Genomic DNA, 17,107 nt, shown 5'->3' with positions numbered 1-17,107 from the left:
TCGATTTTATTTGTAATTTTTCTATTTCCAAACACTTTCTTTTTTTAATCCCAAACCTAAGGAGTAGTGTGTGTGTGTGTATCGTGTTTACACAGGATGATGCCTTGCAGGAGAATAATATGCAAGCTGAAGTAACAGGTAAACTGAAGCAGCACTTTAACAACATGCTACCCAAGCAGAACAATACGACCGCTGGGGTCTCTGTCATCATGGTAGGCAAATGCAGTATTTTTATGTGTAGATATGACTTTGTATACTTGTCTAACACGTTTTAACCCGGGAGTAATTATTTAAAGAACAGAGTGGTACAAATGCACTAACAAGCATGGTATTGTTTGTGTGTGTGTGTAATCCTAGTCTATACATCATGTATTATGTCCCCCATTTCAATCTGAGTGGGTCACTGCTCAGGAGCAGCCAGGTCTGTATTGAGGTGCATTAGCTGAGCTGTAGATATTTCTTTTAAAAACACACTCTCTCTCTCTCTGTCTCTCTCTCTCTATGCAAAAAATACTTCATTAAAGCTCACCTGCTAGTTTGGAAATCACTGAAATCTTTTCCACTTCATTTTAATGGTTGTTTTCTTGTAGCACCTTTTGTCTCCACGACTAAATTTTCTGGAGCAAATATTTTATCTAAAACCCACTTCCTCATCATAAAGTGTATTTAATCTTTTGGATGTTTCCCAGAGTTATGATTGGCCCTATCTAATCTCTGCAAATGAACGTTATCAGAGGCCAGACTTGGTAGGAAACATGGATGCATTAAGATTCTTCTCTATAAAATTCATCTGAATTGAATTTACAAAAGTTGTGCCAAAAAAAAAATCAGACAACAGTGAGCTGTGTGGGTGAGCTCAGCCCAGCTCCATTTCACCAGTAAACGTGTTACTGACTAGTCATCACTGCTGTGCTCCAACAACTATGCAGACTGAGTTACAAGTTCTCACCCCTGCAAGTGGTTGTCTTTTTCCCAGCCCAGGGTTGGAAACTATGGCACAAAATGTGTCTTCAGATACCTTAAAGAAGTTATATTGCACAGCTATATATTTGCCATACTGAATATGCCACTCTGGCAACACAGCACTTGCAGTTGACTTAGTTAGTAGCCAGAGATGATTTTTTTCCCACTGTATCAATTATATATGATGGCCTAGTAAGTGTAATATCACTGTCCCACTTTAATAAAATTTGTAGTTGTCTGCATGTGGAAAAATTATTTAAATCTGCCCACTTACATTGTTCATGTACATATATATATGAATTGAATAGGTGACAAGTTCAAAAGTAGGAATTGTAGTAACATCAAAATACTCACAAGAGTGAAGACAATATTGATTTCAGGTTGATGCTGTTCTCTACATTTCATTTGACAGTTTGACTTGACAGTTTGAGAGGGACTTCAGAGCTTCATTCTTTATACAGTTGAGACTGGATAAGCCTGAAGCTGAAAGCTGGTACAAAATTTAATAAGAGCAATTTTAATTCTAACACTCAGCCCCTCTCCAATTTGCATGCCACTTAAGCTTGTCTCAAATCTCTGACACAGTACAGCATCTGGCTTCTTCTTGGTGTGGGTTTTTTCTGTTACCTATGTAGCCAATGAAAACTTATTTTTGTTTATCTTCCTTTAACAAGTAGTAAGGAAAATTCATATCTGCCTAGTTCTGTAACTGAATATGCAGGGAAGACTAGGGATAATGTCTGAGTTTTCTATTAAGATACTTAGTGGAAAAAAGAACCTTATAAGAATTTAGTCCCAAACCTTTTTTCTGGTTTATCTACAGTTCAGAGTTTGTGTTATCAAGTCCCTTAAACGTAATGTAGCATCACAAAGCCATATCGCTTTTTCTTTTATGTGTGAGGAAACTGTTCAATGAAAACCCTCTATAGCATGATGTAGCCACTTAGTTCTAATACAGGTTCTTTGAAAACTTTTTGAGAAGAAGTTCAGCCGCAGTTAGTACAGATACGATACAATGAGGAGTCCTTGTGGCACCTTAGAGACGAACAAATTTAACACGGATGACACCATCATGTGGTAGATAAGTGGAACTGCACAAGAAATCTGGTTCCTGCTGCCTTCAACAGGAAAAGCACTATTTCTGCTGCTAAGAATGTCTTGCTGTAAAATCCTTTTTTAAGAATTTCAGTATTTTTAAATCTAAATTTGTTTCAATGATGATAGTTCTGCTTAAAAGTAAGTGTAGTTTCTATCCCTTGCTTCCTTCCTTTCCCAATGCCTGCATTGCTTTCCTCTGAGTAGGTCCAAGGCAATGGTATGTACTAACGGCAATGTTTTGTTCTGCTGCACAAAATACATGTTCTGAGTTTGACAAAGAGAAAAGGAGAAATAATAGCTATCCTGAAATGGGCAGAATTTTAGAACTGCATAAAAGTGAAAGAACATCTTTCAGTGATGTTCCAGATAAACATTTGCCATTTTACTTGGTGACTTTTATATCTCTGAAACTTTTCTGCAAATCTAGGCAGAGTGGTTATTTTTCACCTTGCAAAACATCAGATTTTGTGAAAGGGAAGGTTGGAGGCAAGATGGCCCATACTGCTTCCAAGTAAATGGCTATCTTTGAAAAATGTGTGTGCCTTCGAGCTTGTCTACACATTAAAGCTAGTCCAGAATAAGGTAAGTGTAACTTTAACTATTCCTGATTTATTCTGGACTAACTTTCACAAGAGGGCTTGTGAGCAGTGTTATCCAAACAACTCCCCAAGCCACCCAATTATAGCTTTGGGACTATATAGCAGAATGTAGGGCAGGAAAGAAGTGGGCAAGCATGAGAGTCAGCACCTAGTAAGTTTGATCCATTGATGCTTATGGCCTCTATGCTGCTCAGAACCAGTCATTGGAGTGATCAGCAGTGTAGAATAATCTCCCTCAGGAAAAACATCATTAAACCTGCTGAGCTGGGCCCCAGCCAGTTGCAAATAGGCTTCAATACTGACTTAGTATTTGGTTACCTAACTGAAGATGCTCCCTTTGGTTACCTAACTTAGGGACAGGCCCTCCAGTTAACTTGAAGATACTTCTGTAAATTAAACTTTTAGTTAGTTTAATTTATCTTGCAGAGGTGTCAGGTACTTTAAAAAAAAAAATCTCAGGGCAGATACTCTACAATTCCCCTAGTGCATCTTAATCCCCCATGCTTCCACTGCTATGTTGTTAATTATCCAACAACTATTTCCAGTAACATACAGCTTCATGCAAATTTAACACCCATAAAAGCATGAGAGGAAGAGTGTTCTAGTTTAAATGAGAAAACAAATTCCTGAGAACCTCCATTGCAAGCTCCTTTGGCTACCTGGGATATGTCACAGGCTTATTAAATGTGTGGGCTCCTTGTTAAAATATTGGCAGCACAGTCACACTCTGAATTTTGGTGAAAATGAATCCTTAGAACTTACTCCCCATATGGTGGTGTAACCATGCCTGCCTGCTTATCCACATCAGACTTGTAATAATAAAAAAAAAAAGTTAAAACTCTGTAAGTACTTCATCAAACTTGGTTTTATTAATGACCTGCTGGATGCTGTGGTGTGTATAGGAAATAAGTTATCCCTCTGATCACCAAAACACCCTACAATTCATTAAGATTTCTGATGTTATTTCTCCTTTTTCTGAGTCTAATGCATGCCCCAAATGTGTGTGTTGTGCAATGTTTTAATGGGGTAGGTAATATCGGTCATTGATGTAACTGTTTTTGTCTTTTACCTTCCTTTTTAGAACACAGCTCTAGATAAGGAAAGTCAGATTTTCTGCAACAAGCACTCTCAGGACTCTAGTAGAGCTGGTATGCAGAAAACTTCTGTGATTATTGCAGCTCAAGATCCTTATGTGGCTGGGTCCAAGAACCTCTCCACTGCTTCTTCTGAGCCAATCAAATCCCCCACACAGCCTGACTCAGCATGTTATGACAATGCTGGGGAACAGCTCGCTCTGTAGAAGTGACTTAAACCAAAGCCAACTTCTAGGCCAGTAGACCCCTTCAACTTAATAAACATCCATCACAGTTGTGGTTTTTCAGTTTGCTCCCAATCTCTTGTGGCAAGCCCCAGGCAGACTGTCAATAGGCAGGTGGGTGAAGTGTGGGCTGTAGCTTTGAGTGCTCTTCCAGCCTTTGGGAAGAAATTCTGAATGTTTAGATTTGTTTTTATCATTCGAGTTGGTTTAATTAAATGCATTTCTCATACCCTAGGAATCTGACTAGCTTAACCTAACGTGTAGTTAAACAAGAACATAATGTGGATGAACAGTTACAAGTCCTCACATATACACAGACTCTCCCAGTCAACACCTTGTTCCCAGAAAAGGTGTATGCCCACAAAAAGCTGTATTTCTCTCCTGTCCTAGTGGCTACAGTGAGTTAAGTTTCCATGAAAAACTTGAGTGGATTAACTGTACAATATTGAAAGACAAGCTTCTCAGAGAAGGGGTCCTTTTTCTTCAATACCAGACTTCAGGATAGTGTTTAGATAAGAAATTCAAGTGACTTTGGATGTAATAACATGAACTCTGGGCATTTATTGGTCTGAAGACTGCAGTCAAGGTAGCTTTTTCAATCTAGCTATTGTGTACCCTCCCCTCACAACTACAGTATGTATTAGAAACAATAAAACTTCTTTGAATGGAAAGCTTGCTGCATGCTACATAAGCTAGGATGGAGCAGTTCTAGGACAAGCTGACTAATAGAAGAACTACCATTAACCACGTAAATAGCTGCCAATATTTTATTACCATCCCCCTCTTCATCTAGTGCAGGAACTGGAAACCATAATGGGGGAGACACTGATCTGCAGTCAAGGATGGAAGGTGTTTTATCTTTATCATACTGCTGAGTTCAATAGTGTATGTACTCTGCTTATTCATTTCCTCTGCTTGTTGATGAGAAAAATTGGTCCTAGCTCATTTTCTGTTAGCTTTTACTTTCTACTAGAATTGTAACAGACCTGCAATAATAAACTTTCTTCATTAAAAGAATAATTAGTCATTTATTCCTGTGAACTCAATTTCCGGACAAGGCTGGCAGGATCAGTGAGGAACAACGGTCCCCCTTAAGTCTCTTAGGCCTGGTCCCCACTAACCCCCCACTTCGGACTAAGGTACGCAAATTCAGCTACGTTAATAATGTAGCTGAATTCGAAGTACCTTAGTCCGAACTTACCGCGGGTCCAGACGCGGCAGGGAGGCTCCCCCGTCGATGCCGCGTACTCCTCTCACCGAGCTGGAGTACCAGCGTCGACGGCGAGCACTTCCAGCATCGATCTGGGATCGATTTATCGCATCTAAACCAGACACGATAAATTGATCCCAGAACATTGATTGCCTGCCGCCGGACCCTCCGGTAAGTGTAGACGTACCCTTAGTCTGAGCTAGCCTGAGAGCAACTCAAACCATTCACAAAAGAACAGTTGTCACGCCTACTGATTGACTCAAGATATGCTGGTTTCCTTGGGAGCCAGTCAGCCCTCTGTTTTCCAAGGTAACTGAGTTTAGGACACAATATGGGATTTGGGTGCCTATTGCTGGAAAGGACTAGTGCAATTTGGTCTAAGAAAAAGTGTTGACTGGTTAAGCTGTAGATCAGCAGCAAAAATATTTCATTAAAATGTAGTTCTATTAAACTTGTTTTGAGTCAGTTTTGTTACTGGGATAAGGTGGCTTGGCCTGGATTAAAGCACTGCTACTAACATGGTTTGACCCTGTCCAAACCATTGTATTACACAAAAAGTATTCATTGAAGATAATATCTCAGCCTCAGAGTACAGAAACTAGTCAAACAACATGCAGACAGTCATGTTTGGTATACATCTTGTAAATTTTACATTTAACATGTCATGGATAGGGCCTACAGGAAGAAGTGTGATTTTAGAAGGGCTGGATATAATGCAATGTAGGGTGTCTCTAGCATAGGGGGCAGTATGCTGAAAGTGACAGATGAGTAGGATAAAGAGAATGAATTGGGTGATAGTGCAGAGTGAAGGAGGGAAAACCAATAAAGGGAGCAAAAAAGGGCTAGACAGTTGGAGTAGCGGTCAAGGTAGACCCAAAGAAGTTGAAAAGTGGTAAGGACGTAGCCAATTATTTTAGGTCACAGCTGTGGAGAGGACCTACAGATGGGTTCTGAAGGTAGCAACAGTATTGAAGTGGCAGAAGTTGTCTTTATAAAAAATGACATTACTGCTGATCAGGGGTAAAAACTGTAATGATTAAGTTTTGAATGATAATTGAGCTGAACTTTGATCAGGTTGAGCTTCAGTCAGTAGTGAAACATCCAGAAACCAACGTCAGGGAGGCATATGGAAAGGTAAATCGGTCTGTCATCATTGTAGTGGCTGAAGCCATGCAACTAGATGGCATTGCCAAGGATAGAGTCCTGAAAGAGTCTGATGGAGAGAGTAGTTGGAGAGAAAGACAATGACCAGATGTGTAGTGTGCCTGAAGTTCAGAGAGGAGAAGAAAATCAGCTGTTTTGAAGATGGTTGTTGTATTGGGGGATAAGAATAGAAAAGAGGATTGAGACTAACAGCTGGTACCAGGTTAAAATTGGTGGGTTTTGTAGTGTTGGCAAGGGCAATAAAGAGATGATGTTCCTAAAGGATGCAAATTGAAACAAGACATACCATGAGAAAGCATAGCTCTGAGGTGAACTCTCCCCCTTAAACACTTATTTCTACAAAGAAATCACATAGGAAAAGAATATCAGTGGCAGGAAAACGGCAAAAGTATAAAATTTCATAGAACAAATTTGTATGCAGTGTTATAGATGTATCGGTCGCAGGATATTCGAGAGACAAAGTGGCTGAGGTAATATCTTTTTTGAACCAGCTTCTGTTGGTGAGAGAGAAGTTTAAGCTTACACAGAGCTATTCTTCAGGCCTAGACCTTGTCTCTCTAATAAAACAAACCTGGCCTACATGCTGATTTGTCCTTTAAAAAAGGTATTGTATTAGCATCTACAAAGTGCATACATTTGTGAGTTTATGGTTTCAACAGAAGTAATTCCTAATGATCAATAGACATTTCCTAATTTATCAACTGTGGGTAGTTGTTAGAATTGATAGTTATTTTCCTGCTTTTAAATGTACTTGAATAGGAATGCTAATTCTGCTGATCTATAGATTCTGTATTATTATACTGAGTACTTAAGAATTCCCAATCGTCACTCAGGTTTAACAGGTTCTTGTCCCAAGATTTTAAAACTATTGGGTAGTTGGGAATCCTGATGTGCACAGTTGCAACACTCACACTATACAATAGTCTAACATTCTAACCCATAAGGTAGACAGAAATAATACAAAATGTACATTTGAAAATTGATATACTCACCATCCCTTGCAGAACAACCTGAAATGTTAGCCAGAATGATGTCACTGGTGATGAGGAAGATAATGGCTACCTCTCTCTCTCCTCCTGCACACAGGCTGGGATACAACTTTTATATCTAGATCTTGTGCCTATTCAGTAGGGGTTTCTTATTTGAATTTCCTCCCCCTACTAATATGGGGGTGTCTTCCTTCTAGAGGTTAGTATATTAATGATTTCAACCTATTATCATATAGGTCAATTAGTTGCCATGGCACTCTTGTGCTTAGACATCTGAGAATGTTCTAACCAAAAGCTGGTGTCATTAAGCACGCAAATTTTCAGTTCTCCAAAACCTAGGACTGACAGTTGGCCATTTATCTGTGCCAAAGTTGATAGCCCTCAAGCCTTATGCTAACTGCTGAAGCGAATCTCTCACAGGTCTGTAGGTTCCTTACATTATTGCTGAATAAAATAAATACTAAAACTAGCTAGCTCTATGGACTACAACCCTTCAAACTTGAACAGGTGCACATATATCCTATGAGTATCTATATGTGGCCCAAAGCACTGGCCCAAATGTAAAATCTCTCTGCCTCCAAAGCTAAACATTCAGGGCCAAATTCTCAGCTGGTGTAAGTCATCATCACTCTGCCTCCAGTTGAACCACAATGATTTACACTTGCTGAGGATCTGGCTCCCATTCTTTAACATGAATTAAATTAATTACTGGTAATATATCATTAAGATACAAGATGATTTAATATACCGGTCACCATGACTCATGCCTATCACTATCCAGTAAGTATTTCAATAGCCTAGTAAACACACTTTTGACTATCTTATTAAATGTAGATATATACTTTATCACTGGTTTAGTGAAATGGAAAACAGAAAATGGGAAAGAGCAATTGCTAAAGTTAGGTATTCAAAATTAACAGATGTTTAGCGCAGCTTATCCCTTTGCACCTTCCCTAGTGTTATAAAATATGCATTAGAAAAGTAACAACTTACCTATTTTTTTAACTCCTGTTCCTCATTTAGATTCAGATGATACAAGGCAGTGAACGCTGTCAGCCCCGTTGGTTTCATGTTATTCACTGGATGTACACTTGAGATTGGAGGAAACTAGCATGATCATGCTGCTTCTAGAGATAAAAGCCAAGCTGACATATTGCAGAACATTCTACAGCAAGTGTTCTAGATTGTTTGGTGACTAAACTGTATCCTCATGGTGAGGCCATTGTGAAGCTCCCAGACATTTCTGAATTAATTATAAAATAATACATTCATTAAAATCATTAGAGGTAGCACTGGGGGAAACTTCTTCTCTATACTAAGGCCTGGTCTACACTGGGGGGGGGATTGATCTAAGCTACGCAACTTCAGCTACGAGAATAGCGTAGCTGAAGTCAACTTATCTTAGATCGACGGCCACGCCTTCCGCCTCTCACCCTGATGGAGTTCCGGAGTTGATGAGGAGCGCGTTCAGGGATCGATTTATCGCGTCTAGATGAGACGCGATAAATCGATCCCCGATAGATAGATAGATCGCTACCCGGCGGGTAGTGTGGACGTATCCTAAGTTGCTATCGAAGACTAATTGTGATTTCACTGTGGTACTTTGCAGAATAAACTGAACTTACATATAGCCTTGGAATTTACTTCTCTTGACCTCTGGGGACTCAAAACAGTTGCAGAGTTCTGAAGTTAATACATACTCATTGTAGAAGAAGTGAGACGAGCAAATTGCATCATACATTTTTGTCTACTTGTGCTCCTTTCAATATGAATACAGGTCATATTTGGGGCCTGACTGAGTGCCATCCACAGTGCAAATACTTAAACAAAAACTGTCTCAAAATTTAGACAAACCAACCATCTGTTTATGTAAGAGTGTGAAAACTCTGTGCCCTTCTGTTAATCAGCAGACATTAGCTACTCCTATGCACTGATATAACCTAACAGCAACAGCACTGATACAAAACAAATAGGAAAGTCAATAGAACAAGAGCCTTGCTGACTTGTGTTATGTAAGAAAGATGGGGAAAGTCATTGTTTGTGACATGGAGAATTTGGAAGAGAGAGACCTCTCTCCAAAGGTCCCAACTGCACAGGGTCTGTGCTCTTGACTATAAGATGGGGAGAAGAGGGGTTCTGCCTGCCTAACTCTAAAGGAGTTTGAATAGGGTGACCAGATGTCCTGATTTTACAGGGACAGTTCCAATTTTGGGGGCTTTTACTTATATAGGCACCTATTCCCCCCCACCTCCATCCTGATTTTTTTTACACTTGCTACCTGGTCACCCTAAGTTTGGCATATTAAGGGCAGCAGTAGGCCCGCTGCTTTGTGGTCACATGCGGCACCAGACCTTAATCACCACCCTTGAAACCTTCCCGTCAGGTACTTCTTGGCTATTGTGAGTGAAAAGCTCTCTCTAGAGAATCATCTGGTCTCCCTTTGCATCTTTTTGATGGCCCCTGCCTGTTAGAGCCAGTCTTCTATTATTTTAGTAACCATGTGGCTCTTTGGCATATGACTGCTGAGGACCACCAAAGGGGCATCACTGTCCAGGCTGTGGTGACCTTGGACTCTGCGCCCCAGACCTTTTGTTTAGCACCTCTTGGTGCTTTGAGCGGCCTCATCAGATGCATGTCTCAGGGATGCTTCCATTATAGACATAAGGAAGGCAGCCACATAGCTCTTGCTCCATACATTTAGAAAGCACTGTGGCTTTGATTTTGCCTCTAGGAAGGAATCTTACTTCCAGTTCTGCAAAAGTGGTTTTCAACAGGGATGCACAAGCTTCTTCACCTACCTGTTCACACCTGGGAGGTTTTACCACACACTTATATTCAATAAAACCCCACAAAAACCATTTTTGTTGGCTTTGCTCTTTGGCAGTTACGGTTTCAGTTAGTTGCTCATTTTGTTTTGCAACATCCTTCAAACAGGGTACTCTTCAGAAGGAAGATGGTATCTTCAGAGAAGAGGATTTGCTTTCCTGAAATTCAGGGTCACTGATCTCTTTAGGGTTCTCACTCATTCACACACACCCTCCTTCTTTCAGAGTTTGGAGAAAACTTTTGTGATTGTGGTTATATTTACATGTTCATTGCTCTACCTATTGAGGTACTAAAGAGAGGTGACTGTTATTCAAGAGTCGCCTTTGGGTAGTCACAATTGTGGGATATGGCACCCTGGCATCATGCTGTGGATCTGCCTTGAAAAGTTGTGTCTGGAGGGGGAGAGCAGGAACAGTCAGTCTCTGCAACTACAGAGCCTGATATATGGAAGAGGGAAAAGTAGGCAGTAGTGTGAATGCATAGAGGCAACTCTCAAAGAACAACAGTTGCTCCTAAGTAACCTCTCTTCTGTGAGGACCTCTGTGCATCACACTTGTGGGAGATTAGCAAGCAGTGCCCCACTAGGAGGATGGTAGATGAGTTCTTAGTCAAATATGGATAGTAGCACGACTCTCCCAAACTAGACTAAATGGAGCACAATAATAAATTCAGTGAGTAATGTCTGGTGAAAGCATGCACCAAACTCCAAGATGCTGCTTTGCATATCTCCACCAGGGGAACCTGCCTTGGGCACACTGCTGAAACTTCAGAGGTTCTCATGGGATGAGTCTTTAAACTAGGAGATAGTGATTTCCTATCTAAACTGTAACATTGTTCTATACATCTCCTAATCCTCTAAGAGAGTCTGCTTTGTATTAGGTTCTTCCTGGCATATCTCCCCATCTGCTACAAACAACATACTGGATTTTCTAAAGGGCTTGTTTTCATGCAGGTAAAAAACAGAGCACCTTCTCTACCTCTAGGGTATAGAGATAAATTTCCCTAAGCATGAATGTGGTTAAGGGAAGATCAGAGAGGGAAATACAGGTGGCAATCTGGGACCACCGAAGGTACGAAGCTCATACAAGGCCTCATGGTCATGTCATCCTTGTGGACTACAGTATAAGGTGGTGTGGCCATCAAAGCACTAAACTCACCCTCCTAGCAGATATAATTACTATCAGGAAGACAATTTTGATCAATAAATGTTCAAGAGAAACTTGTGAAAGTGTCTTATAAGAAGGGCCCATCAGCTTCATTAGGACAAAATTTAAGTCTCATGAAGGCAACAACTCCCTATTAGAGGAAAATGTATTCACATGCCCAAAAGCAACCTGGAGACTGAAGGGTGAGAGAAGATGGTTGTATCCACAGTATAACTGATGAGCAGATATTGCTGCCATTGGAACATTTTGGGAGAATAAGAGTATGCCTACACTGCATTTAGACACCCCGGGTTTGCCCCTGCGAGCTGACTTGGGCTCAGGCTAAGGGGCTGTTTAATTATGGTGTAGTTGTTCGGGCTTGGGCTAGAGCCAAGGCTCCTGGACCATGTGAGTTTGGAGAATCCCAGAGCTCAGGCTGCAGTCCAAACCCAACCATCCACACTGCAATTAAACAGTCCCTTATCCCAGGACCTGAGTCAGGTGGCACAGGCTAGCTGTGTGCATCTAATTGCAGTGTAGACATACCATAAGGCTAAACTCAGAGACGTAAGGAGTAGAAGGTATCCTAGGACCACAATGAGCCAGCTAGAGAGACAGCAAGTCCTCAGATAGGTGCCACAGAATGAGGAGGAGATCTGAGGGGTTGGGATGAAGGAGAAAGGACTGAGATGTGATGTAACTCAGCACATGGCCTTTGACCACATCATTAGAACTGCTGTTTAGATGCTAATGCTGAGGACTCTCAGGACATGTAGCAAGAAATCCTGCTCTTGTACCACTGAGGTCATTTGCTAGTAGCAGGTTTAGGAGACAACTGATATTGCCTCTGTGACTACAACCCTTGGTGTTGTGCCAGAGTCCATCTTTGGATTCAGGATGCTGGGTAGAAGCCATTCCTCTGAGGACTGTTAATCCCAGGGCTCAGGCCGTGGCCTTGATCTTCTCTGGGGCCTTATCAGTTTTGTCATTAAAGAAACCCGTGCCCTCAAATGGGACGTCTCTGGTTTTCCCCCTGGGATTCAGGTGTTAGGAGTGTCTCCTACGAGCCACTCCTGCAGCCACTGGTGTCCAAGGCATTGCATGTCAGTGACCAGGAGCCCACTCTGCTTTCTCCTGTTCCTTGGACAAGGCCAGGGCTTGTGGCATCCCACAGGGCATAATTATAGTGGGACATCATAGCTTCATAGCTGGCCACTTGAAAGCCTGGTGAGCTCCAGAGTAGTCTCTCCTGCCAAAAGCATCCAGCTTATGACCCTGTCAAAAGGGTGCTGCAAGAAGCCTTGTTGAGCCTAACTCTTTGCTGTAGTGTGGGAACCAGGGAGTTTGCCAAAGGGTGCTATAGTAAAAATTGGATGCCCTTCAGCTGGTACAAGATACATCCTGTCAGCTCTCTTGGCTACATATGGGGTATGAAAATGGAGCAAGTCAGATCTCCTTGGCTCTGGTGAGAACATCAGAGCCAATAGGCAGAGCCAGCTTCTCTGTGATCTACATTTGTGATGTGTCAAACGGGATCAGGTGTCTCCAGTCCTGTGACCCCGCATCTGCCATTCTCCCCAAGAGTTCCTGAAACGGTTTCCTCTTCTCAGGACAGCAAACAGATGAAGCAGCCATCTGATCATCTGGTAAAGTGCCATCTCTATGTTCCTCCAAAAGAGGCTCGTATGGTTCCACTGATGGAGACTCAACCCGTTCCTCAGATCTGGTCCAGATGAGCCTGGAGCCTTAAGCATCTGTTCCTTTAGTGGGGTATGCAAACTGCACACAGTGCTCCTGGGGGGATTCTGCATGACTGCATGCCTGCAGAAAATGCCCCTCCCTCCGACAGAATTCCTGCAGAAAATGGCAGGGAAGCTGTGCCGGAGAGGGGGCAGGAGGATGACCAAGAGCACAGTTTGGGGGGTGAGGGGGATTGCTCCCCTCCAAACGGAGGTGAGGCATGGGGAGGCACAATGGGTTACGTGCCACTGCCCCCCACCCCCATCAAGTGCAGAGCTGCCCAGTTGAAGGAGGCTGCGGTCTCCACTCTGATGACTCTGCAGCTGAACGCCATCTCCTGGGTCCTAGTGCCAGTTGTGCTCCCCTTCTGTGTGCTGGGAGCCTTCCTGTTTTCTGTGCCACAGTGAGTGCCGGCGGTGGGACTGGGTAAGGGGTGTTGGGGGAAATGAGGGAAGGGGGGTGAGGGAGTGGGGGAAAGAGGCAGTGGGGAAGGAAGGGGGGTGGAATAGGGCGGGAGGGAATGTGCGGAGGGGGATGGAGAAGAAAAGGAGATGGGGAATCATGGAGGGGGGGGAGGGAGCAGGAGCCCGGCCTATGGTATCCCCTCAGCAGCAGCTGGGGCTCCCTCATTAAGCAGGCCCATCGAACCCTCACCCTGACTAGCCCCCCACTCATCCCCAAGCAGCTGCACCCAGACATCCCCCGCAAGCTCCCCACACCCAGACCCCCCAACCATCTTCACCTGGATCCCCTGCAGAGTCCCATTGCCCCTGCACAGGGAACCTCCCATTGAGCCCCTGTGCATCCAGATCTCCCACTGAGCCACCTGCACCCAGTTTGCCCCACATAGAAACTTCTGGATCCCCCCACACTAAGCCCCTCTATACTTGGATCCTGCTCGTCCGAGCCTGCCCACCCACACCTAGTGTGCCTGGCAGAGAGGGGCAGGGCCCCAGGGTGTTTCTGGGCCAGGCCCGGCCCAGCCCTAGTACTGTGTCAGGGTCAGTAGGGGCAGCCTCACTGCCAAGTCCCTGTACTGGGGGACGTGGGACCTTAAGAGTGATCTTCCACCTCATTGAAGCCAGTGGCCTGTGCTCCCCCTGCCATGCTGGAACCACATTTATTGACAAATAAAATTTGCACAATTTTAAAATACTGTGCACATAATTTTAATTTTTTTGGTGCAGAATTCCCTCAGGAGCAACACAGGCTCACAGCATGGGTCTCACCCAGAAACAGAAGGCTTTGACAGGGGCATCTATCTTTGATATGACTGACAGGCAGGAGGTGCATCTCTTGAAACCCTTACGAGGTTTGGGCCCTGATATTGTCCAACTGAGGGTTCAAAGGCCTTTGGGATATGGCCAGATTATGTATGCTAAGCTCTCTTCTAACTCTCTACACTATTTATAAGAAAATAATAAGGTAAACTATGGAACATGTAGCCTGAAGACATGAAAGTGAGTTCCATTTGCTCTCTGTGCTGGTACAGAAGGAATGGAGGCAATCATGGGGGTCCAGTCCTTTATACAGAGTAGGTGATAATGTCACTCTCATTCACCCCCAAAAGATATAGCTTTTAAAGACATGTATGCAGCCCGATGCCAGGGATGCTTTAAAAACCAACATGGCATGCAATAACCAGTAGGGTAGGGTGGTGCTTCTACCCACTATTGTTTCTATTCTTAATTAAAAAAATCTGTTAGAACCTGGGAGTTCTACTTGAGACAAAGGAGTGAGAATCCTGTAAGATATCTTCAGAAAAAGCAGAACAATGCAAATAATTCCCCCTTTCAAGAGTTTTAGTTGGCATTATGAATGAGAAAAGAGCAGATTGGTTTACACACCATTTGGAAAGGTCACAGACTTTGTTTTTCACATAGCCCTACCCCTTTAGCCAGGGCCGGCTCCAGGCACCAGCTTAACAAGCAGGTGCTTGGGGTGGCACCTGCGACAATTCGGGAGCGGCAGGTCCCTCACTCCCTGCCACTGAACTGCCGCCGCCGATGGCGGCTTTTTTTTTTTTCCTCCCCAATTGCCACCGCCAATCGCGATTGCGGCTTTTTTTTTTTTTTTTTTTTTTTTTTTTTTTCGCTTGGGGCGGCAGAAATGCTGGAGCTGGCCCTGCCTCTAGCTATCAGAACTACTACTTCACCTTAGGGCTTCTGCTCTCATAGGCTTCATGTGAGCTGCAAGAGGTGATCAGAACTTTGCTGAATAAAGCCTTAATTTTCTTCCCCTCATCCCAGTTCATTAGCTCACATCTTTTGCATAATAACCCCAAAAGGTATGTTTCACATTAGGTGGGGCTATGGTGACCAGATGTCCCAATTTTATAGGAACAGTCCCGATTTTTGGGTCTTTTTCTTATATAGGCTCTTATTACCCCCCACCCCATCCTGATTTTTCACATTTGCTGTCTGGTCACCCTACATGAGGTGTGCAAGTCAAATTCAACTTGCAAAAGTTGGCCTTGAAGTGAACTTTGCCCTCATGGCACTCAATCCTGCAAGGCACTGAGCCCTCTGCCCTGATCCAGCCAAGGACTTAAGCACATGCTCAACTTTAAACATTTGAGTAGTCTGTTAACTGTTTTGCAGGATGAGACCAGAGAGCTCAGCACCTTGCAGAACTGTGTCCAGGATATACAATGCAAACAGTCACAATGGGGAGGAGAGGGAAAACAGAAAATCCAGAAGAAAATGGTAAATAACCTAACCCAAAACTTGTTCCCTCAGGCAAGCAGAAAATAACAGGAAACAAGCACATCTGTTCTTTTTACATTCCTGTATAATGCTGTGTTGTTGCCAGAGAAAACCATGTTGGAAAGTTTTTAATCTGCTGTGTTACCTGGGATGCCATCATCAATTAAACATGTATTTTCATATACTGCAAATTTTATAAGATGCAAAAACTTCTTTGTATTCCATGGGCATCAATTCTTGTGGAGAATGCTAAGTACAAAGGCTGGTACCTGGATAAACTCCTTTTACCAAAAAATTTTATTCCTAAATTTCCCCCATAAACTTATATTTATTTATAAGGTTTATTAGTGTCATTAAAATCTCTCTCTAAAATTTACACACGTTTATAGTAATAAGTCTCATCTACAGATAAACTGCTTACAAGAGAGAATTTGTTCTTTTTGGATCAGCTTTTCAATTTCATATATTCTACTCCTTGCTTTTCCCACAGGACTAGCTGTACTTCTGTACTTCTTAAATTCAGAGCCTTAGGCTATATGCAGTTAAATTTCAATCAGCATAAACAAAAATCAAGAACAATCTCCTATAGTTTTTGATCCAGGGCTTTTACAGATCAGCCGTAGATTATGACATATAAACAAATAATGATTTGGACCTTCAACTGTATCAGTTTCCCAAGTACACACTAAATTAGGTACACCCAAAAATAAACTATTTTGCATTCCATAGTAACACCATTACTATACAGGAATTGATGAGGATATTCAGTTGAGGACTTAAAAGATTTCTAACCAGACATGCCAAATCTGTGGGAAAAAATGCAGAAATTGGGCTTGTTTTTTGGCTTAATTGGCTTGTGAGCTAGTTTTTGGCTTGTAGCTTGTTGCTTCTTTTTTTTGATTGGCCCCCACCAAGCAGGGGTAAGCAGGGCGGGGAAGAGGGAGTCAGGGGTGCACAGCGGGCCCACCACAGTCCCAGACTGCATGCCAGGAGGTTCTAGTCACATAGATGGTTGGGGTTCTTAGCGATTGGCTTGTTTTGGCCATGTTTTGAAATGGGATTAGCTTGATTTTTGTCTTATTGTGAAAGTTGGGGTGCTTATTTACTCAGTGAAAGTTGGCAACTGTGGTTCTAACATGTCTTGGGAAGTCCTCACTGACCTACAGAAACAGCACACCGAGGAATCTTAAATACACCCCCTTTATGAGTGAGATTTTATTCACCTAGAATGCAGCCAATTTCCTAGGTGTTGAAATAAACCATAGTGTTAAATTATTTTTTATCAAATTTAAAAAGAAAAGTAAAACAAAGCAAAGCAGATATGTCAGTAACAGAAGCACCCAAGGCATC

The 17,107-nt window shown here is 42.6% G+C and overlaps 1 protein-coding gene across 6 annotated transcripts in view; it reads left to right on the top strand.

The window, feature by feature from the left end:
• Positions 1–5,217, top strand: part of DCLK2 (doublecortin like kinase 2) — a 144,006-nt gene extending 138,789 nt beyond the window's left edge. For 2 of the 6 annotated variants that reach the window (XR_008445203.1, XR_008445204.1), the window contains 3 exons: positions 96–212; positions 1,376–1,456; positions 3,742–3,831. Coding sequence is in view for 3 of the 6 variants with exons in the window: in XM_054030855.1 (XP_053886830.1) it covers positions 96–212; positions 2,240–2,278; positions 3,742–3,960 (375 nt within the window). In the remaining 3 variants the exon portion in view is untranslated. Of the gene's footprint in view, positions 1–95; positions 213–1,375; positions 1,457–2,239; positions 2,279–2,488; positions 2,644–3,741 lie in introns of all 6 variants that reach the window. The other 4 variants (XR_008445202.1, XM_054030855.1, XM_054030853.1 and 1 more) reach the window with 4 other exon arrangements.
• The last annotated feature ends 11,890 nt before the right edge of the window (positions 5,218–17,107 follow it).

This window comes from Malaclemys terrapin, chromosome 5, assembly GCF_027887155.1.
Source record: "Malaclemys terrapin pileata isolate rMalTer1 chromosome 5, rMalTer1.hap1, whole genome shotgun sequence".
In the NCBI taxonomy this organism is placed as follows: Eukaryota; Metazoa; Chordata; order Testudines; family Emydidae; genus Malaclemys; species Malaclemys terrapin.
This window is presented reverse-complemented; position numbering and strand designations above follow the sequence as displayed.